At 46.9% G+C, this 23502-nt stretch overlaps 3 protein-coding genes across 3 annotated transcripts; 2 read left to right on the top strand and 1 right to left on the bottom strand.

The window, feature by feature from the left end:
• The first annotated feature begins 4146 nt into the window (after positions 1-4146).
• On the top strand, positions 4147-5052 carry Teddm1 (transmembrane epididymal protein 1). The gene has a single exon (XM_047519811.1). The coding sequence runs from the start codon at positions 4147-4149 to the stop codon at positions 5050-5052; it is 906 nt and encodes a 301-aa protein (XP_047375767.1).
• Positions 5053-10720: 5668 nt separating this feature from the next.
• On the bottom strand, positions 10721-13080 carry LOC124961442 (translation initiation factor IF-2). The gene is made up of 3 exons (XM_047519987.1): positions 13044-13080; positions 12317-12999; positions 10721-11548 (listed from the first exon to the last, which is right to left on the bottom strand). Exons 1-3 carry the CDS (start codon positions 13078-13080, stop codon positions 11450-11452), a joined length of 819 nt encoding a protein of 272 aa, XP_047375943.1. The 3' UTR covers positions 10721-11449.
• On the top strand, positions 12066-21430 carry Glul (glutamate-ammonia ligase). The gene is made up of 7 exons (XM_047520324.1): positions 12066-12221; positions 14795-14973; positions 16262-16423; positions 18077-18223; positions 18583-18710; positions 18926-19125; positions 19680-21430. The coding sequence occupies exons 2-7, from the start codon at positions 14808-14810 to the stop codon at positions 19996-19998; spliced, it is 1122 nt and encodes a 373-aa protein (XP_047376280.1). The 5' UTR covers positions 12066-12221; positions 14795-14807; the 3' UTR covers positions 19999-21430.
• The last annotated feature ends 2072 nt before the right edge of the window (positions 21431-23502 follow it).

Below are 23502 nucleotides of genomic sequence, written 5' to 3' on the forward strand. Positions count from 1 at the left end.
CCTGCCATCTGGTTGTCTTAATTGAGATGTGCTGTAAATGTAAAATGTACACTGGAGTTTGAAGATGTAGTATAAAATAAGGAAGCTCACAATTTTATGTGAATTAGTTGTTGAAATATTTTGAAGACATTAAATAGATCTCATTAATTTTACTTTTTATTCTTATTTTATGGGGTTGTTAGAAAATTAGGGAATTGGGATGTAGCTCAGCAGTAGAGTTCTATAGTGTGTGTGAGGCCCTAGGTTTAATCCCCAGCATGAAGAAAAGATTTAAACTACTGAAGTGACATTTGATATCTATGGGGCAGAGGTGTAAACCATTCTCTAGTGTATATGTGATATGTGTGTTGAGATGTGGTGCCTTTCACTAAATTTTACCCTCTTTGTATAAAAACTTCTGTGTATGCCCCCGGGCACTCAGCAGGCTCTGTCACAGCAGTGAGCAAATTCATATTTACTGAATTTCTGAGCACCTTCTTACTCTGGCATCTTACGATGCAGGGACAATGGCACTGGTCATTTGAGGAACCCTCAGGAATGTGGAGCCTCTCTGGCAGGGGATGCGGGTCTGGAGAGTTCACTGTGCAGCAGCTAGACCAAGAAAACCCTCCACAGGTTCCTGTGGTCAAGTCAATTTCCCCCCATGAAACACCCATGAAAGAGTTGACCAGGTACTTGGTGTCCACAGACTTACAGGCAGTCTGGCAGTTTCTGCTAATCATTCACCCCCCTTGGCTTCCTTCTTGGCTACTGTGGGCAGATTCTGGCTTTTCATGGGAGATTCCTATCTTCAAAGTCCTGAGATCAGGATGTTCATGTGTTAATGAGCAACATGTGTCCTTCATGCCTGGCCAAGGCAGGGGCCTGAGCACCCCAGAGGGGACCTTAGTGGGTCTCCTTGCCCTGCACTTGCAACCTCCCATTGCTGTTGGGTCAGTGCTGCTATTCTCTCCTCTCCCCTGACCACAGATGGCCTGCAATAGTGGCCAGGCACAGCTGGGGAAATGATTGTGGGATAGAGGCAGTTCTTTCGGCCTGTAAGTCACAGGTTCCCTAGTCTGGCCCTGCTGATACCTGGATCCTGTGATTCTCTGGGAGCAAACCCAAGAACCAAGGAGAGCACCTGCGGTTCTCCCCTCCCTGATTAACATAGCAACAGTCATGGTCAGATTTCCCCCTTTGAACTGCCTTCCTCTGAACAGTTCCTCTGAAGGGAAGAAGGAAAAAGAAGACCAATATGTTTTCTTCTATGTAACAACTTCCATGCCTTCTTATTTTCACTTCATGGAAAATGAAGTCCAATATACTGTTTTGTTTGTTTGTTGAGGTAAGGATTCAGCAAATGAGGAGAGAACCGGAACTAGAACTCAAATGTATTTTCTACTTCCTCACGTTCTTATTAAAACCGTGTCTCTAACACACTGGTGCAAGGGCCACAGCCAGGCTGTGGGGTAAGAGGTAGTTTCTAATATTCCTTTTTCCAATATAGTTCACCTGCTTTTTAGTCACTAAAAAGATTTAGAAACATCTAAAATCTAAAATTAAATGAGCAAAGGCGATCCCTTCAGAAGGCAGAACAAAACTTTCTTTTCCCAAATTCCCTTCACATTCAATTCTCCAGTCCCACCAAGTTCTCAGTGGCAAGAGGCAATCTGAATTATTGCAACCCTTAAAGGCAGACAGAGATGTTTAAGTTTCCTGGCATTAAGCACACTTGAGAAAGAGCAGGTGGAGACAGTCCTGACTAGGATGGTTCAAACCGCTACTTTTCAACTTTATGATGCTGCAAAAGCAACATGCATTTAGTAGAAACGTACGACAGATGTTAAGTTCTGATGGATCCCTGGGCGGGTGACATGTATGGTGATTCTCTCTCAGATGCTGGGCGGGCCACAGCTCACAGTCTACCTCGCAATCACAAGTGCAAGCAATGAAATTCTACAGTGCACTCTATTGCTACGATGGTCAGTAGGCAGGCTCTATCAATTGTATTAATCTATCTTCATCTCTGATGGGTTCATCAGGACGTAACACCGTCCTAAGTTAAGGAGTATCTGCATTGAGATAGACGTGAGAGCTCAGGCAGTGCTGTGCCCTAGGGGTCAACCCTCCACCTCTCCACTGGGGCGCCCTCAGCATGCAGGCGCCTCTGCTCTGCCCTACACACTGCTTGTAGAGAGGATGGAGGATTATGCAGAAGCCTGATCAGCATGGTTCACCATCTGGTGGCTTTCCTGTTTCCTCAGGACACCTAACACCCCCAGACACACTCCTATTCCCTGCACACTCTGCAACAGGCCCAGAACCATCGAGGTGCCCTAGGGAGGCTTCACACACCCTTGTACCTGGTTCTCCACCATCCCTCCTACCTGTGCTCACTGGCTGTTTCACAATATCCAAGGTGCACTAAACACTAGTCAAATGGAAAAATGAAGCTGGTAGGTGAATTCACATTAAAATAGCAAAGGCCAGCGTATGTCTACATTTGGTGTCTACATTTAAAGAACTATAACTTAATTTCTTGTATTAAAGAAGGAAATAAGAGGGAGTGGGGTATGAAAAATGGTGGAATGAGACAGACGTCATTACCCTATGTACTGTATGATTACACGAATGGTATGAATCTACATCGGGCACAACCATAGAAATGAAATGATGTACCACATTTGTGTACAATGAATCGAAATGCAGTCTGTAAAAAGTAAAAAAAAAAAAAAAAAAAAAAAAAAAAAAATTAAGAAAAAAAGATGGACGGTAGAATATGAAGTGAGTGATGTAGTATAGACGTTTTAAGACAGGTACATATGCTTGGCACTGTGGTGCATACCTGTGATTCCAGGTCTCAGGAGGCTGAGGCAGGAGGATTGCAAATTGGAGACCAGCGTGTGAAACTTAGGGAGACACTGTCTCCCAATAAAACATAAAATGAGCTCCTTGGTAGAGCATCCCTAGGTTCAATCCCCAATACTGCAACAAAAAAGTAGACCTTACGAATTTGTGGGAGCTGGTGACAAAGTTCACGGAAGGTTGTTACTGTGGAAGGCTGTGTGGGCTGAGTGTGGGCCTGAAGTCATTTCCAGTGGCAGCAGGAAGGAAGAATCCATCCCCTGAAGTAGTGACAAGCAAGGACAAATGGAAACGTACCAAGACCAACTGGAGCCGTGTGTATTTCTCACCACCTAAGTGGCAGGCAACCTGCAGAAGAATCTGGTGCTCTTCATGCTAAAGAGAAGCTGGGGGAGCTCTAAGCCTGGGTGCTGCTCGCACCTGGGGGTCACCAGCAGGCGCCTTATGGAATACATGAGCTACAGTGGTGCCCTGCACTCCCCAGCTGCACAGAGTACTTCAGTTGCTGCCTCGCTTCCACTTGCAGGTTCTTGGGCCATCCAGGGAAGGGCACGCTGGGAAACGTGGGTCAAGTTATGACAACACACTACAAAACCACCACAGCCCCTAAGATCAATTTCCAAGGGTGGCTTTGGAGGTTCATTTACAGACCATAGGCCTGTTAAAGTGATGGCGGGTAGGGGCATGTCTGAAGGTAGGAGAGAGGTGGAGGGGGCTTCGTGGTCTCTGCAAGACGTGGCTGTCACAGACCAGAACCGCCAGGCAGAGGCTAAGTATGCACTACATGGTCACACATCCAAATGACTATAACAGTGTCCACAAAGGCATTTGACTTTATACTGGGGCCAAAGCCCTGTCTGAGAAGTCCCAAAGGATCCTCAGGAGTGCTGTGTGCCCAGGCTTTCTCTGGATACCACCCCCTCACCCCACGCCATTTCCCTCTCCTCTTCTCTTCTGAGTACCATGGAGGATAAGGGCAAGGAACGTGGGAGATAAAACCCAAGCTCCTCCAGGGCTATAGAGAGAAGCCCCTGAACGCCCATTTCACAGCTTCCTTCTTCAGTAGAAGCCAGGTTGTTCCCCATGTACCAGAGTGGGATGGAATAATGAGGCCACATCCCGCCACATGTGTAGGTCTGTCTCAAGAAATGCTTCCTCTCCGTGGGGAAGCAGAAGGTGAACTGAGATAATAAAAGCAGATGGAAGGCAATTCTTTCCAAAGCCCAGAACTGATGTGGCCCCACCAGGCGTGGCAGGCCTGAGTTCTGAGTCCGCTTCATTAGACAGATTTGTGACTCAATGGGAACCTTTATTGGTCATGTATGCCCAGGTCTGTTTCTCTTCTTATATGGACTGTATCAGGGAATAGTGGTCTCCAGAGCTGTGATATTCAACGAGTCTCTCCTGTATCCTTTGTGGCCTTCTAAGAAAAAGGGGAGATGGGCCAGGCTGTGGAAAATATCCTGCGAAGGTTTGCTGAAGATAGTGGCCGGCTCCCTCTTAGTGATTTATGAGATCAGCTGCACTCATGGAGAGCTGACATTGATGAACAGGGAGCTGCCACCGAGGTTTATGTACCCCAAAGAGTGGCAGCACCTCACCATGTTCACCCTCCTCATAATCAACGGCTTTGTAGATGTCACGAGCAACAACGTGCTGCCTCAGAGGTGTGTGGCCCTAGAAAAAGGTGCCCTGGTCCTGTCCTCCTATGAGCTCCTGCTGCTGCTGGTATCACATGTTAAGGAGTCATCGGGGATTGAGCTGCAAGTCCATTCCCTGCTCATCTCGGTGGTATTCCTGCTGTTGCTGGTGTTAACTGCAGAGCTGTGGACTCCTGAGATGGTTCACCTCTGGATGATGGAGACTTTTCTGTTTGTGATCATGGGCTCCTGGCTGATGCAGGCAGGCTTTATTCTGTACAGACCAGTCTCTGGCTACCCCTGGGAGGATGATGACATGAGCGACCTCATGTTTGTCACCACCTTCTTCTGCTGGCATGCAATGTTTGATGCCTTGTGCCTGTTGGCAATCTATGGCTTCTCTTACTTTTGGCATCGTTGTTACCTTCCCAGCTTGAAGATGACGGAGTCCAAAGAAGCTCCGTATCATGAGAGCAGTCCAGAACCCCTGTACAGGCTGTTGCAGGAAGTGGAGCAGCCAGAGAAGGAAGACCAGGCTCCTCTGCTTGCAAAGAGCTCACCCTGAGCCGGGCCTAGAATGCCTGGCACATACTCCACCCCTTCTTCCCCACCGTGGGTCCTCTCAGCCTCATGGGTGGCACCCTTTTTTTGTTCCCCAATGAAGGTAACGGCCATCGAGGGCAGCAGTTGGCATACTTGCTGTCTCTGAGACATCACTGCTGAGATAAGGGGAGTCCTGGGAAAGGGATGTGATGGGATTTGGGGAGAGGGAGGAAGGAGGACCAGGGGAATAGGTGAGCATGAAAGCAGAGCCAAGAGGGAAGAGAATGCCATGGAAGGGCTGTAAGGGAGGAGTCTGCGGAGGGCTGGGCAGAGTCCAGCAGTGATGCCATTGCAGTGCTTTTCCAGGCACCTGTGACTACCTTTACCCGAGGGAATAAATACTTCTGATAGTTCAACGCTGGCCTCATTCAAGCTTCATCCTGTCGCAGTGGGTATGGTGTGTGCTCGACCATACGCCACTCTCCAGAGGTTGAGTGACGGCATTTATAATGGATGCACCCCATCTGAAACTTCCTCTTTGTGCCTCCTTCTCCCCAGACCTGACCTTTAGGGTTTGGTTCATTTCCAAATTTTACATATGAAGTAACTTAAAAAAAATACCTTGAATTTGCATGATTCAAGTGTTTATAGAATCGAAATGCTGTAGTCAAGCTTATCTATTTCACCATTGCCACCCTGATACATGTCATTTATTAGACACAATCTTTGGGTGTTCACAAGTTTCCATCCCTTGCATCTCACAGAAAGTTAGAGAAAGTCATACCACCATCACAGTTTTGCCATGGATTAGATATGCAGCATAAACCCCACCTCCACCCCTGTGACCACCCCAAGGTGACCTTCTCCAAGAACTCCTGAACTCTCGGGCACTTACATCAAATCCACCTTGTTATTTTCCCCATTCAGCTGATTCGCTTTGTTTTGTTCTGTTTGGGGAAATCATTTCCCTTGGGGAGTTTTTACCTCACTGACACTTGTAGGTTCCTAAAGGGTAGAAACTCTGTAACTATATTCCAGTTACAGAATGTCCTAAGTATATGCCAACTAGGAGACATAGCGATGCTTACTAAAGGCTACTTTGGTTCCAGAACATCCCCCTCTTCCTTCTAGATGTGTTACAGGACTGGTCAGAGGGTTCGTGAACCTCTGGGCCACATCAGCAGTCCTAAATCCTGAGTCATCTCCTTGGTAACAGGCCAGCTTTCTTCCTGGCTCTTGGGGATAGTAAAATCTAGTAACCTGCTTCCAAATTGCTTACTCCGATTTTTAAAAAATCCTCTCAAGTGTTTCTATAAGGAAATTCTAGAAAACAGATCCAGCAGGTTGATTTGCTCAAGTCTCATAACTGCCACGAGGCTGGACAGGTGTTCAAACTCAGGTGTGTTAGACCCAGTTCTGTGACTGTGTCCCTCGGGCCACAGTGACTTTGACAAGGGAAATGGAGAAGGAAGTTATCCTCAAAACGAAGTAGGAAGGAAGCGAGGGAAGGAGGGAAGGAAGGAAGGAGGGGTGGTAGCTCAGCCAGCAGGCCCAGGTGGAGGAAGTAGCACTGTATACGCCATAGATACCCCAAAAGGGTGTGCTTTGGTCACACTTTCTGTCCCACCCTCACCACGGCCCTTCCCCTCTGGGAATGAGAATCTGGCCTACTCTCAACCTTTGGCACAGTGTTAAATCTCTGTGTTCCGATCCAAGTGAGGGTAGAGGAGACTTGTTTGTGACTAAGCCTGCAAGTCCTTGCCACTTCCCCTTTATTTTCAGTTCCAGACTCTGATCAATTGCCTTTCTTTGGGGACCTCCTTTTCCCTTCACCTCTCTCACACACTGATGGTAGAGGATGAAAAAACACAAATGCTGTTAATTGCCCAATCCCAGGCATTGGAGGTCTCGTTTCATAGAGATCAACCTCTTGTAATCACGCAGTACTCCCAACACAGTATCTCTCAAATACCCATATAAGCAATCCACTTGCGCATTATTAATTTACCATATATAAGATTTAATAGAAAAGTCCACCCTCGGACAGTCAAGAAAAAACTTCCCAAATACTCGTGCTTTGGGGGAGAAGTTGGTAATCTTCACAGAATTCCACCAGAGGGCACTATGTTCCCATCACCCTGGCCAAGCAATTAGTTCTTCAACCCCAGTACACGAATCTCCTGAGAACCTGTTTAAAAGAAGTGGGAGAGGGCCAGGTGCGGTGGCCCACACCTGTAATTCCAGTCACTGAGGGGGCTGAGGCAGGAGGATGGAAAGTTCAAAGCCATCCTCAGCGATTTATCGAGACCCAAAGTAGTCTTACAGAGACCCTGTCTTAAAAAAGAAAAGAAAGGAGCTGGGTGTTCAGAGGTAGAGCGCTTGCTTAGCATGTCCTAGCATGTGTGAGGCATTGGGCTCGATGCTCAGCACCACATAAAGACAAATAAAATAAAGGTATTGTGTCCATCTACAACTAAAAAAATAAAAGTAAAAATAAATAAAAAGGGCTGGGGATGGTTCAGTGGTTAAGCACCCTGGGGTTCAATCCAGGTACAAAAAAAAAAAAAAACAAAAAAATTATGAGAGGAAAAAGGAGGGCAGGAAAAGTACAGAAGCAGACAAAATATTGCCCAAGCATCCAGAAAATACCCTAGGGCTGTTTCCTGTTAAAATGTGGCACACAAAAGTGAAATACATAGGAATCCAAATCAATTAATGGGGCTAGTGGGGAGGAAGGAAAGACTGGATCCAGCTGAGGATTTCTTTGGGAAAAGCACCAACTAAAGGGCATTCTGATCAAAATATTTTGTGTATTTTGGATCAGAACGCCAAATTTCCTAATTTTTTTCTCTTTCCACATTTTTTATTGGTGTATTATAGTTGCATGTAATGATGAGATTTGTTGTTACATATTTGTACATACATACAACATAACGATATAAATTGGTGATAATTTCCTAAACTTTTAAAAAGCTTCAATAATGCTTCAATCTAGAGAACAAAGATCTGTGTACGCATTGAGAATAGGAAACAAAAATGATCTATGAAAATCCCAGATTCTCAGAATGAAACTAGGGGAGATTAGTGTATACGATGAATAATCTCCAAAGATTTCTTCACCCTACTGATGAGAGTGTGTGTGTGTGTGTGTGTGTGTGTGTGTGTGTGTGTGTGGTGCTGGCAATGGAACGGGGTCTTGAGCATGCTAAGCATGTGCTCTACCACTGAGCTACACCCCCAGACCTTCCAAAGATCCCTTCAGAGAGAACCTGCTATGTAGCACTTATTTTCTCCTAACCTAGTTAATCACAAAGAAAATGTACACAGAATGTTCACTGTACAGAAGTAGCTATAATGTAGGATTCTGGGGTAAACTGGTCAGTTCCTGTGCTCTGTACTTTCTTCAGTGGGTTTGGTAGGAATTTCAGTATTTTAGAAGTGGTGGCCCAGAAGTTCCAACCATAAGCTGAGGATACTGAAGGAAGGGGACCAGAGAAATGTTCTCAAAGGAATGGCACCTTGGAAGTTCATTAGGTTGTGGAATGCTGCCCTAACCTGACTTCAGCAAGTTACAAGTTACCCAGGCCTCAGTTTCTCCCCTTTAAGATAAAATGGCATGAAGATCTAATTCCAGAACTGTATGGCTTTCGTTTTCTCTGTGAGACTTATTTTCCCATGTCGTGAGGTAAGATGAACCTGACTTTTCCCAACTTTCCAATTAGCTTCCTAGTAAAGACAAGATTTAGAATAGAGCTCAAACAGACCCAAGCCTTCCATCCTAACGCACAGTATGGGAAGTGGCGTGTTCCCTAAATCTAAATGATTTCAGTGAGTGTCCGACAAAGACTCAAGTCGGGCTTAGGAGACATGGCTGAGGTTCAAACTTCTAATTTCCTTTTCTCATTTGAAGAATATCAAATAATCAATATATAAAAGAACACTTCCTGTGCTCAGTGGTTGGTTACTACGTTGAAGTATAATTTGGTCCTTCCATCTTTAATTGTGTAGAGTGAAGTTTGAAAGGTCCTCCAACTATACCTTCCTCCCAAAATATTGTTTAAAAGCAATTCTATCAACCTCTAAAACTGTTCTTCTTTTTCATCTTTTTTCTTTTCTTTTAAGATTCAGTTGTGGTCTATTCTTTTGAAAAGAACTGATGTTGGTTTATTAAAAAAATTAAAAAGGAAAGAAAAAGTTGATAATGTGGGTCCGATTTTTAAGGGTGTCTCCAATTCTGAGTCTCACCTGTGCCTCTTTAGCCTAGCCTGATTTAAAGTTTTCACTGATTACCTGTTAAAACCATTCATCTATAGAGAAAACTCCATATCCCAAACAAGACAATATGGTTGAAGGTTTGGGTTCATTTGCGCCCTACCCTGAACTTTAATGAGTGTAAGACAACCACACAGGCCCTGGAAAAGCCCTCTCAGAGCACTGCAAAGTGAGAAGAGGTCCTTATGAGAAAGAAGTCGTGAGGAGAACTCAAAGGTAAAGCCCACGCAAGACAAGGCCTTCATTTCAGGCAGCAGAATAACAGTGAAGAAATGCGTTTAGTCCCGGCTATGTCTGCAGATTTGGAATAAAATCCCACTCCACCCACCTCTGGGACAGAGCAACTCAGCGAGAGAACCCGGCTTCAAAGCACATGCCCTAAGAACCCAGTTGGCTTTGAAACTGTGTGTACCCAGAGAATGAAAAGTTCATGAGTCCAAGAATCCTAATGTTCCTTTTACAGAGGGGTAGAAAATGGGGGCGGTGGCAATTTAGGGAAGAAGGGGAAGAAAATCAAAGGGCAGCAGATACAGTAAAGTCAAAGTGGGTGAAACAGGGCGTTCTACTTTTTACTTCTCTAAAAGTACAATCTGGTTTTCTGGAGGCGAACCGGCTAAAAGAACTTTCTTCTGCTTTTTCTTCTATCACACACTCTTAAACATCCCTGCTCAGCCCCTGGACTTATCTGGGTTCTAACTTGGTTGATTTAAGCAAGCGTTGTGCTCACTCCTGAAAGAGTCAGTGGTCATGTATTATGTTCCTAACTGCCACAAAGCATGCCCCTGGTCACAGGAAAGGATCAAAGCAAATCCATTTCCATTCTTGGAAAAGCAGCTCAAAGCACATGTTCTCTTGATGATGCCGCTGTCATTTCTGTGTGGTCAACAAACGTTTACTGAACACTCACTCTGGACACTACTGGGGGATATGAAGATGACAGAGCTGCTCTTGGTGGTTGACATACATAAAAAGGGAAGTAGACAAACAGCAGAAATGCCACAAGCTTAAAAAATTACATTTGCACCTTCCTATTTCACTTCTATTTGTTTACCATCCCTATTTCAGGCGCTAGGAAAGATACAGAAGGCTTTGGCGGTTTGACATCTGGGGATCAACATCACTTTTTCCTTTGCTCCTTCCCCAGCCAGTTCTGAAGAATTCACTAAAAGAGACAGAATGAGGGCAGCTCACTTTGTTACCAGTTCTAAGCCCCCCTACATCGACCCAAAGAAGGAGCTTAATGCTAAATCAGAAAGTTGATTTAAGACTTCTTAAATGGGGAAAGAGATGCTCTAATCTCTTCAGATTATTTTGGCCTATCATACATCACGTTTTCTAAACCTTTACTATGATCCAGGCCCTCCCCTAACCTCTTTTGCAAAAAGTATCACAATTAATCCCTATAGCATATAGGAAGCTATTGTTTTCCCATTTCATAGGCAAGAAAACCCAGGCTCTGTGTGGTCAAGTAACTTGGTCAACACAAAGGTGGTTAAGAGGTCAGGTTTAGGTTTGAACCTAGGTTTTTCTGAACTGATGCCTGGCCTTTAAAACGCCATACCATAAGGCTTCAACATGTAGTACTAAAATCTAACAAGAAATCTGCAAGGTGCCTTAGCCAGTGCAAAACTTATCAGAAACCTGTGTTAGAGACAAATACTGCATCTGACACTTGAAAGTGCTACAGTGTTCCACACACTTAAAGGGAAGGGATGTTGACCAAAGAAGCCAAGTAATGTGGTTGTGGTCACAAGCAACACTTCTTTTTCATATTTGTGGTACAAAACATAACCAGAAGAACAAACATTTTCCCTTCCTCTTCCAAAGGCAATGGAAGCATGAATTCTTGGTCTTTAAACAGAAAAATCACAGTGTCAAATAGGGAAACTCCCGAAGGATGCAATAAAGGCCAGCCATGTCAGGTGGATTTCGGGCACTAAAAAAGAAGCCACAATCAATTCACTGGAGAGCAAAACCAGGGAGAACTCCTTTAAGGGATCCTAAATTTCTGATGAATGCTGACTTCTGAAGAGGGGGCGAAGGCATGGAAGGGGACCTGGAAGAGCTGGAAACCTGTGGCTTTCCGTTAGCTTTCCTTAGGGCAGTTTGCACGCAGAAATTTCAAATCAGGTAGGTGGCTCTGAAGGTCATTCTTTGAACCACTTCATTTTCCAGACTTGGAAACTTGGGCCCGAGAGGCTGAGACTTGCCCATGGTCTCCTTTGTACAGCCCTCCAGAAGCCTCTCTGTGGAATAACAGAAACACAGCACTTGGGGTCAAAATATGGAATCACAGGGTTCTGTACTTTCCCGGTCCACCACCGGACCAGGGACCCGGGCTCTGTCGGCCGAGGCCTCCCGCCCCGGCCCAGGCTCCCGCGCCGGTGCTGCCCGTCAAACTTCACCGGGCGCGCGGAAGGCGGGCAGGGAGGCTGTCTCACAACAAAGGGCGGAATTCGGTGTCTGAGGTTCTGGCCTTCCAGAGGGCGCGCTCCTCGCAGGACTTGCACGGAGGCCGCCGCGAGCGGGAGGCCGGCGGCCCTGGGGCGGCGGGTGGGCGGCAGGGCTCGCCCCCCCGCCAGCCCGGCCCTCCGCGCGGCCGGCCGCCCTCCCCTCCCCCACGGCCCTTTCTCTTCTTTCTTCCCGGCTCCCTCGCCCCACCCGGCGGCGCCCGCTCGGCTCCTCGCCCAATGGCCGCGGGGCCCCGGCGCGCATCAGCTGATGGGCCCCGGTCCCGGGCGCGGCGAGCCAATCAGGGCGCCGGGGGCGGCCCCGGGCGGCCGATAAAGGGTGCGGGGCTGCGGGCGGCCCGACAGAGCCGAGAATGGGAGAAGAGTGGAGCGATTGAGTGGCACGGCGAGCTCCTCTCCTCTCCTCACCTCGCTCTCACGGCCCGCCCGCCACCTGCTTGCCGCCCAGGTAAGCACGCGGCCGGCCCGGGGCGCCGGAGTGACGCGCGCCCCCCGGGCCGCGGCGCCCTGGCCTTGCTGGCCGCCCGGCCCGCCGCCTCCCACCTGCTGTGTCCAGCTCTGCGCTGCGGCCGCGGGTTTCACATACTCCCGCTTCCCGCGTGCTTGGCCGCCGGCGGCTCCGAGCCCGCCCCGTCCGGTTGGCGACGGTGGGGCGCGCCCTCGACCGGGACCGAGCGGGGCCGGTGGGGGAGGGTGTTGTTTTGATCCTCCTTTCGAAGCGCCGCCCCCGGAGGCCGGCGCCCGGGCGGCGTGTGCGGTGCGGACCGAGTGGCCGCCGGGTCCCCTTCGCGAGGGCACGCGCTGCGCTGGGTGGGCGCGGGCGCGCCCGGGCAGCCGTGGTGGGGCCCGGCTGTTAGACGCCGGGAGCCGGGAGCGTTGTTCGCGCGGCCAGCTCCCGCGGCGGGGTCCCGGGCGCTCGTAGTGTGACCGAACAATGGAGGGCCGGGGCCGCGCCGCGCCGCGGCGGGGCGGGCGGACGCGGCAGTGGAGAGAGAGACCAGGCCCGGTCGAGGCAGTAGCCGCGCACCGTCCCTCCCGCCGACGCCTGCCAGACCCACCCCGGGCAAGCGGGGTATGGCCGGCTCGGCGAGGCCCTGAAGTCACCGCGGGCCGGAGGGGCGGGGCGCCGATTTTCAGGACCTTGCAGTGGTAGGGGCTGCTCTCAAGGTGGCTTATCCCAACTCCCCCGGGGGCGGGAAGCGGAGGTCCTCCGCCGGCCGCAAATACTCAAAGAAGACCACGAACGAAGATGACGATGACGCGGAGTCACAGGCCTCGGAGTCCCCCTCCAACTGCTGCGGCTTCATGGCCTACTCCAACAACGGGGAGAAACCATGGGTCAAGGTTAAGACCTCAAACCACCAGCCTGCCTATTCCAGCACCTCCCGGTCCGACCACCGGTCGGTGTCTTTGTCTCAGTCCCCCACTGTGTCGCCCTTACCCAAAAAGCCCCGGTGCTCGGACCAGCGAGAGACCCAGGGCGAAGAGAAGCAAGAGAAGCACGAACACTGCTGTAGAAAGAGGAGGGCTAGAGAGGGCAACTCCATCGGTCCCTTAGACCTTCTGTGGCTGGGGTGAGTGAGGGGGCGGGGAGGAGGACACTGCGAAGGGGGCCTCTGCAGACACCGCCCTAAACTTCAGAACCCGTTCTCCCACGTGAACCTGGCATGGAGTCGGCACCAGTTGATACCCAGGCTCCAGCCGATCTCACCAAAGAACAGGAGATCTGGAACAGGAGATCTTAGAGACAGTGGTCAGATGTTGGAGGATTAACAGGTTGGAGAGAAAAGCTGGGACTGGATTGTAGCTTTCAGAAGTTGTCCCTCTGGCCTTCCAAGGCAGGGGTGGGAAGTGTGGTTTGACGACCAGTCTTCTAGACTCTGTAGGCAAAGATGGTGTTGGTTCTGTAATAGGACTGGACAGGCGAGGTCCTCCTTCCCCAGGGGAAGGGTGAGGCAGTTGGAGGGAGAAGCAGTTTTTCAGCTGGGCAAACATGGACGGTTGCCCATAGAAACTTTGCCACTGTACTACAGAAAGTTGCCCAAGTCATTGGAGGAGAACAGTGTGTTCCCTTACCAGCCACCCTGGGCTGGAGAGGGAGGGGGGAACATTTCCTCTTGTATGGAGGCTGGTTTTGTGGCTTCAGAGATCTCTTCTTTTGGAGGCTTTGTGGCCGTGGCTTGCAGTCTTTAGCATGCCTCAGATCTTTTTGAAATCCCAGATCTTTTTGATGAGAAATGGAAATTTTCTACTTGTAAAGATTCTCTAGTAGAATCTCCAGAATACTGTCATTCTCACATTTAAATCTGAGGCCTGTCTTCTGAAGTGAGAATTTTACTTCACACCAATGAAAAATTATGCAGCATGCACCTTTGAGTCTGATTCAGAATAGAAACCACAGCAGCTAAATCTTAGCTGAATTTTGCTTGTATTGGAAGATAGTAAACATTCTGTCCCTGAACTTTTGTATTATCATTTTTGTTTCCTCCTAATCACCTATTTTAAAAAGTCACCTACCTTAGCCTCACTTTGCAGTAAGTAGACTAATAAAATTTTAGAATTACTAGCATAGATTCTAGCTTGGAAGCTTCGGATCTGTAGTATCTGAAACTTGAACCTCTGAGCTCCACGATGCCAAGAGATGTCGGTTAATACCAAGGCCTTGGTCTTTAGGAAGCATTTGTTGCTTTTTTTTGTTTTGCTGTACTCAGGATTGAACCCAGGGTCTCGCACATACCATGTAAGTGCTATGTCACTGAACTACATCCCCAACCCCAAGCATCTGCTTTAATTGCTTCAAAAGGTGCTGATCAGATTTTTAAACCCTACTCTTAGGAGATTTTTGTTTAATATGGAATTTTGAACCCTCTGAAGGCAGAGCAAATAATTGTATCTTTATTTGTGTTGAGTTCCAAAGGGATGGGCCTGCCACTACCACTCTGGATTCAATTGTGCCCCTTGTCATTCCTACAGGGGATCTGTTTGGAGAAGTTGTTAATAAAGTTACTTTTTTCTTTTCAGAACATCTTCCACCATGACCACCTCAGCAAGTTCCCACTTGAACAAAGGCATCAAGCAGGTGTATATGTCCCTGCCACAGGGTGAGAAAGTCCAAGCTATGTATATCTGGATTGATGGTACTGGAGAAGGACTTCGCTGTAAGACCCGCACCCTGGACTCTGAGCCCAAGAGTGTAGAAGGTGAGACTGGACAGGAATGGAGTACTCACCTAGGGTGGGGGCAGTGTGGGGGTGGGCAGCAGACACCCTTAGACCAGCACTAGGTCACTGGATTTGACCTCTTCATTCTGTTTGCAAAGCTTTCCTAAAACAGGGCTTTTCAAACTTCAATCAGTGTTAAGCTTCTGCTAGCCTAAAAGCATAGCAACAATGGAACTCTTTATTTAAATGGACTAATGTGTAAACCAATATATTGAGGAGAAAAGGTTTAATTTGTAGAGGGGGTGGGTCTGGAGACTTTACTGACTTGGCCATCCTACTTAATTGACTCTAAGACACCCCCAGGAACCCAGTTTGAAAACCACTGCTCTAATGTAAATATGCCAAGTACTTTGCACACTGCTGATGTCTGTGTTTAGTACTCTGGGTTTGTCCATACAAAGTATGTGCTCTCAAGTGGTTTATAAATGGCACTGACCATTTGTTTTTAGTTGGAGCCACTTTTAGAAATTTTAAATGATTTGGTTATATGTCCCTCCAGGAGCTACTATATTAGATTTGTGACCTTCATTTTTTCATTCTAGAACAAGTTGTAGCCCTTGCCCTTCTGGGAAGAGACCAGGGGAAAAACTGTCACCTCCTGCCTAATTAACTTATATTTCTGCTTATTTCACATTTGATTGAATGAACGAATGACCGTAATGTAGAGTGTATAAAGTGTACTTGCTATGTGGCAGGTGTTGGACGGGCCCTGGGATATGAGAATCTGGTCTCTGCCATCTGAGAACTCAGTCAATATGAGAGATGAAGAAACTGACCTCCACAACAGTGGGGAAAGTGGACTAGTCCTATGGGAGCATCAGTCTGTTTTCCTCATCAACAAAATAAGGACACAGCGCTAGCTAGAACCGTCAGTGAAAGTGGGGGATGAGAGTAGGAAGCAACACAGGTGGCATAATGAGAGAATCAGAATCTTTCCCATGTCTCTTAAATGACTGATTCACTGATTGTGATAACAGTATCTCATTGTCTGCTTGTAGAGAGTAGACTTACTTAAGTAGGAAATGTCTGTCAACCTTTGGTGACTTTTGTGACTTAATTCTTTTAAGGAAGTAATTCTTAAAATTCTTACTTGGAGTGCAGGTGTGTAAGTAGAGATGTTGTTTCACATAAGGATGCATTTGTGCCTCACTTTCTGAGAATGACAAAGTAAATCTTTAGAAATGGAAAGATGAATGAGGGGCTGATTCTATTCTTGCCTGAGAAGCCTCATATTCATTTTTAATTTTTCCTTCTCTTTTTGACTCAGAGTTGCCTGAGTGGAATTTTGATGGCTCGAGTACTTTTCAGTCTGAAGGCTCCAATAGTGACATGTATCTTGTACCTTCTGCCATGTTTCGAGACCCCTTCCGCAAGGATCCCAACAAGCTGGTGTTCTGTGAAGTTTTCAAGTATAACCGAAAGCCTGCAGGTGAGTGTAGGATGGGTTTGGATGCCCCCACCCCAGTCCGTTAATTCTGTGAAGGGAGACATTCTGAAATCAGGATTAGGAAGACTAGACTATCTCAGAACTGTTAAGAATTTGGGGGGTAGGAGGGTCTATCTCTTCACCTTCCATGGTCCCTTTTACTAGTTGTGTAAAATGATGAATTCTAAATCTGTTTGCTTCTGGGAGTCCCCATTGACAAAGCCATCTGCTTGCCTGTAAATTTTTAAGAAGCTGGATTCTGGATTTAGAATCTTGTTTGATTTCTGAACTGCCATTTTGCTGATTTTAAAATTGAGAGAATAGTAAAATCCATCTGAAAGTTGTTGGTAAGATTAAATGATTTAATACATATGAATCATTTTGAAACAATTGTATATCAAGTATTGGTTGCTGTTTCACTAGATAGCTAGCTTAGTTTATCCTCTGACGAATCATGAGCATCTTGGTTCCCAAATGATATATGTTGTAACTGCAACTTAAGGTCCCTATTGCAGACATGTCTGTTCCCAGTTGTCAGCTAGTCAGCTCTTTAATCCAGAGGAAGTCTCACTTCTGTGAAGTAAGTCTCTTTACACTGCCAGTGAGACTTAGTGGCACTAGACCTTTACCTTTGAGAGGCATTATTGTTGGTATAGGGCCTGGGCTCTGAAGCCAAGGCAACCTTGGGTTTCCTGGCTCTGTGGTTTGCTGCAAAATATGGGCAGGTTACCTAACATAACATTTCTGAGCCTCCATGGCACATGCTTATAATCCCAGCAACTCAGGAGGCTGAGGCAGGAGGATCACAAGTGTGAGACCAACCTCTGCAATTTAGTGAGACCCTGTCTCAATTTAAAATAAAAAAGTACTTCTAATGCCCGCATCAGGGTTGTTATTCAGATAAGTATTTTTTGTTTTGAAGTTCTGTTCTAGCTTGGAAATTGTTTCCAGCTGAGCTCATCTCATTTTTGTTTTTCTTTTGCACCAGCCGATGCTATATAATTTACCACTTAATCTCACCTGGAATGTAAGCCTCCTACAGGACAAACTATTCTCAATAAAAATTAGACTTGGCTGCACAGTGGTGCATGCCTGTAATCCCAGGTACTTGGAGAATGAGGCAGAAGGATCACAAGTTCAAGGCCAGGGTCTCAACTTGTGAGACCCTGTTTTGAAATTTTATAAAAAGTGGGGGGTGGCTGGAGATGTAACCCAATGCAACGCCCCTGGGTTCCATCCCAGTGTCATGCAAAAAAATAATTACAGCTTTGGCTTTGGCTCTACATGCCTGAGAAATTAAAGGATAAGTTTGACAACTAGAAGCAGCTGTCTTGTGAATAGAGGGTGGAAGTGCCTGGCATTCGGTACTTGGGAGGTGGCCAGCATGCCGATAAGGTGAACACTTGGTCTGTTCTGAATCCACTGCCATGTGACTTGGTTGTAACTGAGTTTAATTATAACTAAAGTCTTTCAGAGGATCCCCCTACACATGTGTAAATGCAGCTTTTCCCATTTTCCTGACTTGGTGATGGGACACAAAGGTTTTCCCTAGTCAGTCAGCATGTAGTGAACTTCTCAGTTGTGGAGAGCATAGGACTGCTTTCATTTCAGCATCCAGGTTCAGCAGTGTCCCTAATAGCTTGCGACTCTTTCTAGAGACCAATTTAAGGCACACCTGTAAACGGATAATGGACATGGTGAGCAACCAGCACCCCTGGTTTGGAATGGAGCAGGAATACACTCTCATGGGCACAGATGGTCACCCCTTTGGTTGGCCTTCCAATGGCTTTCCTGGTCCCCAAGGTAAGTAACTTCGGGTAAAAGGCAGACTAATCCTCCTCCAGTTGCTTAGTCCGGGAAAGCCCCTTTCTCCAGAGATGGGAACAACTCTTTAAAAAAAGTTGACACTAGTTGAAAATAACAATAAAGACAGCCTTCTCGTTACCCAAATCCAAAGATGGATGTAAGTGTGTAACGTGAGAACGGGTTTGGCTCCATTGAGTCAGTGGCAAAGAGGGGACCCCCTTATTTCTTCATTGCCCACCTGCAGGTGAAGGCAGGGATGGTGACTCGGGAGATTCCATCGTCAAGGCCTTCTGATTTCTGACTTGGGGATTTTTTGGATTTCCTAGCTCTTAACCACGTTGTCTTGAAACCTGCAGGTCCATATTACTGTGGTGTGGGAGCAGACAAAGCCTATGGCAGGGATATCGTGGAGGCTCATTACCGGGCCTGCTTGTATGCTGGAGTCAAGATTACAGGGACTAATGCTGAGGTCATGCCTGCCCAGGTAAGTGGCTCTGGTCTGTCAGCTTCCTCCCCTCTGAAGATGTCAGTGTGTAGGTAGGCAAATGGGGACTTGGGCTACCAAGAGCTGCTGATGCACCAGTCACTAACCCACAATTTCAGGGTTGGAGTAGAGGTGGGAAGAAAGCAGGCTTAGGAGCTTGAGTTTGGATGAACAATTGGCTTTATTTTAAAGGCCAACCTTCTCGTTCTTTCTAGTGGGAATTCCAGATAGGACCTTGTGAAGGAATCCACATGGGAGATCATCTCTGGGTGGCCCGTTTCATCTTGCATCGTGTATGTGAAGACTTTGGAGTGATAGCTACCTTTGACCCTAAGCCCATTCCTGGGAACTGGAATGGTGCCGGCTGCCACACCAACTTTAGTACCAAGGCCATGAGGGAGGAGAATGGTCTGAAGTGAGTACCCGCTGCTTGGGCCCTGTTTATTCTCATGTGGAAAAGGCTTGGGAGAGGAATATCAATCTCTTAAGTCTCCTGTATGTTGATCTGCCAAGTGTTTGTATTGGGGACAGGTAATCTGAACTTCAGGCTATATAGATGCTTTAGCTCTTGACAGTTGGCTTAATTTTTTCTAATTCTGTCATTTTGTTTTCATTTGAAAAGTACCAAATAATACCCAAGGAATAGAGTTAAAGGTGGTGATAGGGAAAAGTTGACAGATTCATGTGTTTAAAAGTATTTAATAAGAACTAACTTAGTAACAATATAGGCACAGAGATTGACACTTAGGGGTGAGAGAAAGTCTTTCAGCAGATAATGCCTTGGTGCTGTGTGTCAGGCATCCTGAGCACTGGGGGACACAGGTAACAAGGCGGGGTCCCTGCCCTCGTGCAGAGTTGGTTGTGCCAGCCCTGTGCTTTGAACTTCAGTCTTGGATGCACACCTGCTCTGGCCCTTGAAGGAAGGATTTTCTGGTGACAGGGTTGACCCTCATCTTCTGTTCCTTCTAGGTACATTGAAGAGGCCATCGAGAAACTAAGTAAGCGGCACCAGTACCACATCCGGGCCTATGATCCCAAGGGGGGCCTGGACAATGCCCGGCGCCTGACTGGGTTCCACGAAACCTCCAACATCAACGACTTTTCTGCTGGTGTGGCCAACCGTAGCGCCAGCATCCGCATTCCCCGGACTGTAGGCCAGGAAAGGAAGGGTTACTTTGAAGACCGCCGCCCCTCTGCCAATTGCGACCCCTATTCAGTAACAGAAGCCCTCATCCGCACGTGTCTACTCAATGAAACCGGTGATGAGCCCTTCCAGTACAAAAACTAAGTGGACTAGACCTCAGCCATCAAATCAAGCCCCTCCTAGTTCTGCATCCCAGTCCATCTCTTCACCCTCTCTGTTGTCCTGCTTGTCCCAATTGTAACTCAAAGGGTGGATATCAAGGTCTTTTTTTATTCCTCAAGCCCAGTTAACCTTGCTTTCTTCGGCCAGGATAGAGGTGTTAAGTTCCTAACCTCTGCACCTCAGCCCCTTTTTCCCATCGCTGGAGCTTTCTGATGCGTAGTGGGAGGGTGGGAAGCAGGGCCGTGCTCCTCCTTAGGCATGACTGTGGGATGCAGCATGTTTGGGGGGCTGGGGAGGTTAGGTTAGAATTTCCCCTCGTGGTGGAAAGCTCCCTTTCTTGAGGTATAAACAACTTTTTGTAGAGAAGCAGGGGTGGCGCTCAGCGAGGGAAACACCCAGCTCTCCCGCTACCGCATTCCCCTTGCTGGGGGCTGCAGGCCCTCCCGTGGACACAAAGCCGAGTAAACTGATAGATGACCCTGTCTTAAAAGAAAAATTTCTTAGTGCTTGGACCTTCATTTATAACACAAAGCAGAGTAGTATTTTTATATTTAAATATAAAAACAAAAAAATTATGGGTATATGGGTATGTGTTTTTCTAAGGGAGGAAACCATCCTGGTCACTGGGTGCTAAATTTGAGGCAAATACTTTGGTTTAGAAATAAAGGAGATCCTTTGGAGCAGGAGTGGGGAGTGTGGTACCAGAAACGTTGGTGACTAGGGGCTCTTGATCTTCATTGCCACTTAAGGGTTGCCCTGCCCTGTCTACACTTCCTCCGGAAGTGGACCCTGGACAGTGGCCAGGTGGATGCTCATGACTGGTATTCACATGAGCCCAGGGCGGGGTTTAAGACCAGCATAGTTGTCCATGGGTTTCAGGGAGCGAGTTGGCTGGCCCACATGAGCATGTTCCTGACAAGAGGCATTGGATTATTTTCTGGTAAAACTAGCATGTCACTAAAGCAGGCCTTTTGATACATTAAATTTTTTAAAAGCAAAACAGAGGTTTAGATTTTAATCAAATTTGTAGGGTTTCTAAGTCTAATTTTTCAAAATTGTCTGCTTCAGCTGTCTCCTTCCACTCTTCTCTTGGAGGAGTTGGGACAGGGCTGGAGTAAAAATCCTTGTAATGTTGTATCCTTGTGTCTTTTCTCCCAGTGCAGAATATTCCCTTCTTTGTTAAGATTCCTAAGGAGTTACCCTTTTTTCTTCTATAATAAACAAACCCCACCTCCATCCTGCATTTCCCCTACTGTTCTCTGGTTTTTGGCTGGCCACAGCAGGCCAGCTGTGGTTTTCTCTTGCCATGACAACTTCTAATTGCCATGTACAGTATGTTAGAGTTAGATAACTCCTTGTTGTAAACAAACTGTAACTGCCCAGAGCAGCGCTTATAAATCAACCTAACATAAGATCTCTTCTGACTTGTTTCTTTGTGGTTGTTTCAAAAACTTGGGCCATTTCATTCTTGTATTTCCTAACAATAAAAGTGGGGAGTGTTTTGTTTTTGGAGGCAAAAGAAGCTCAGGCCTATCAGCTCTTTGAATTTTTGAAACTCTGGAGTCACATTGCTGATGAGCTTTTTTTTCCTGTGCCTCTAACTTGGGGTACGTGGGATCCTGGGGGTTGTCCTCACCTGGACTTGTCGGGTCTCACCACTTTGACATTTCCTAGCTCTAGAGTTTTGTGGCAGGGTACAACCTCCATGTCTCCCCTTCCTGCAGGCCAGAGTTGGTTTTGACTAGCTCTGTTATGACATGGTTTCCAACAGTCCTGGCTTATTTTATACAGCTCAAAGTATTTAATGTGCGATTAACTGGTTTTACTCTCCCTGCTCTTCCCACATTCATCCTCTTCCTGGCTGCCAGTGATTGATCTAAACAGCAAACACTGACCACATTGCTACCCTGGGCAAAATCTTCCAAGGCTGACAAGCTTGTCCTTAGATCTGACCCAGTGTGCACTCAACCAGCAGGCTCCACGGTGATGCCTCTGTGTCCTTGTCCTTGGTCCTTGTCCTTGGTCTCTGGTGGTTCCACTTGCTCTGGCCTGTTCCTACTTCAGTGCATTCCTTACTAAGTTGGATAGGAGCTCCCTCCTACTCCTGTGGTGCTGAGTATATACCTCTGGCAAAAAACAGCTGTCCATCTACCAGGAGTTCAAACATGCAGTACTATTGAGACTGGTGGGCAGAGTGATTGTTTTAAAGGGTGGTGTGTGCTGTCGTTTGGAGGCAGCTGGGGCCTGTTACAGCAGTTGTTAGAGATGACCATTTTCTTCGTGCAAGTGTCTCTTGTTCTAGCCTTGTATAATCCTAGGTATGCGTGACTTCCTAGGAATGTTGACCCATAATGACCATTTTCAAAGTAGGAGCATCCTACCTGGTGGTTTGCTGAGCATGGTCTCAGTTTACACCTGTTGCTCTAGCATGATTGCATGCCCTCTTAGCACTTTCCTTGTTTTGATGTCAAAATTATGCAGTCTGTCTCATTTCAAATAAGCCTCTACTTCCACCTCCCCAGCTAGAGTTGCTTCCTTTCTTTGGGTCACTCCTACCTACAAGTAGACTGCAGAGGCAATGGCCAGCCCCAGCACTTTGGGTTTTTGTTCACTGTAATCAATTCACAGACAAGATCATATGAAAAGGAAATCTATTTATGGGATCAGAATTAAGATGGAAACAAACATTGCCTTCTCGGCCCTCAGCTAGAATTGGTCTTGACCTACAGGTCACAGGGCAATTCCCTTGTGTTTCTAAGGTGTTTCTTATAGCTCATTTAGCAGACACTGAGTTACATGATAACTTTTATCAGTCATAGATTAAACAGGTTGACAGGACAGATTAAACCACCATGGCCCAAGTCTTCAGCCTTAAAGTTACAGATCAGCGTTCACCATATGCCCTTTAAACATGAGTTCCCTTAATATCCTGCCAGTTATAGAATAAGAGTTAACAGAGGAGTCTTAAGGAATTCCTTCAATAGGTGCTTTTTAGGGCCATTTTAAAAGATCTGTATTGCTGATAGAATGCTATATTAGTGGTTAAAAGAAGTTCTTGGGACTGGGGTTGTGGCTCAGTGGTAGAGTGCTTGCCTGGCATGTGTGAAGCACTGGGTCCAATCCTCAGCCCCACATAAAAATAAAGGTATTGTGTCCATCTACAACTAAAAACACAATATATTCAAAAAAAAGTAAAAGGAGTTCCTGAACCAATACTTTCTGCTGGGACTTTAAATAGCTCACTCACCTTCACAGGTAACTCCAACTACTCCTTGATCCTTATACCAGTAAGGTGCAATGTCTCGAAAGCAACTTGCTGTCCCAAAGAAAGCAGAAGTCCCATCACTCAACAGGACTTTTCAATTGTAAACCATAAGCCAGGCATAATAACACGGCTAATCCCAGTGATTTGTGAGGCTGAGACTGAGGCAGGAGGATCACAAGTTAGAAGCCAGCTTCAGCAACTTAGCAAGGCCCTAACCAACT

This window comes from Sciurus carolinensis, chromosome 12 (assembly GCF_902686445.1).
Source record: "Sciurus carolinensis chromosome 12, mSciCar1.2, whole genome shotgun sequence".
Taxonomy (NCBI): domain Eukaryota; kingdom Metazoa; phylum Chordata; class Mammalia; order Rodentia; family Sciuridae; genus Sciurus; species Sciurus carolinensis.

Coding starts and splice junctions, on each gene's coding strand:
- Glul (XM_047520324.1), top strand. CDS start 14,808: ATGACCACCTCAGCAAGTTCCCACTTGAACAAAGGCATCAAGCAGGTG. Junction 18,224..18,582: donor TGGCTTTCCTGGTCCCCAAG/GTAAGTAACTTC, acceptor TGAAACCTGCAG/GTCCATATTACTGTGGTGTG. Junction 19,126..19,679: donor AGGGAGGAGAATGGTCTGAA/GTGAGTACCCGC, acceptor TGTTCCTTCTAG/GTACATTGAAGAGGCCATCG.
- Teddm1 (XM_047519811.1), top strand. CDS start 4,147: ATGGGAACCTTTATTGGTCATGTATGCCCAGGTCTGTTTCTCTTCTTA.
- LOC124961442 (XM_047519987.1), bottom strand. CDS start 13,080: ATGAAGCCGCAGCAGTTGGAGGGGGACTCCGAGGCCT. Junction 13,000..13,043: donor GGAGGGGGACTCCGAGGCCT/GTGACTCCGCGT, acceptor GTCTTCTTTGAG/TATTTGCGGCCGGCGGAGGA. Junction 11,549..12,316: donor CGCAGAGCTGGACACAGCAG/GTGGGAGGCGGC, acceptor GTTATTCCACAG/AGAGGCTTCTGGAGGGCTGT.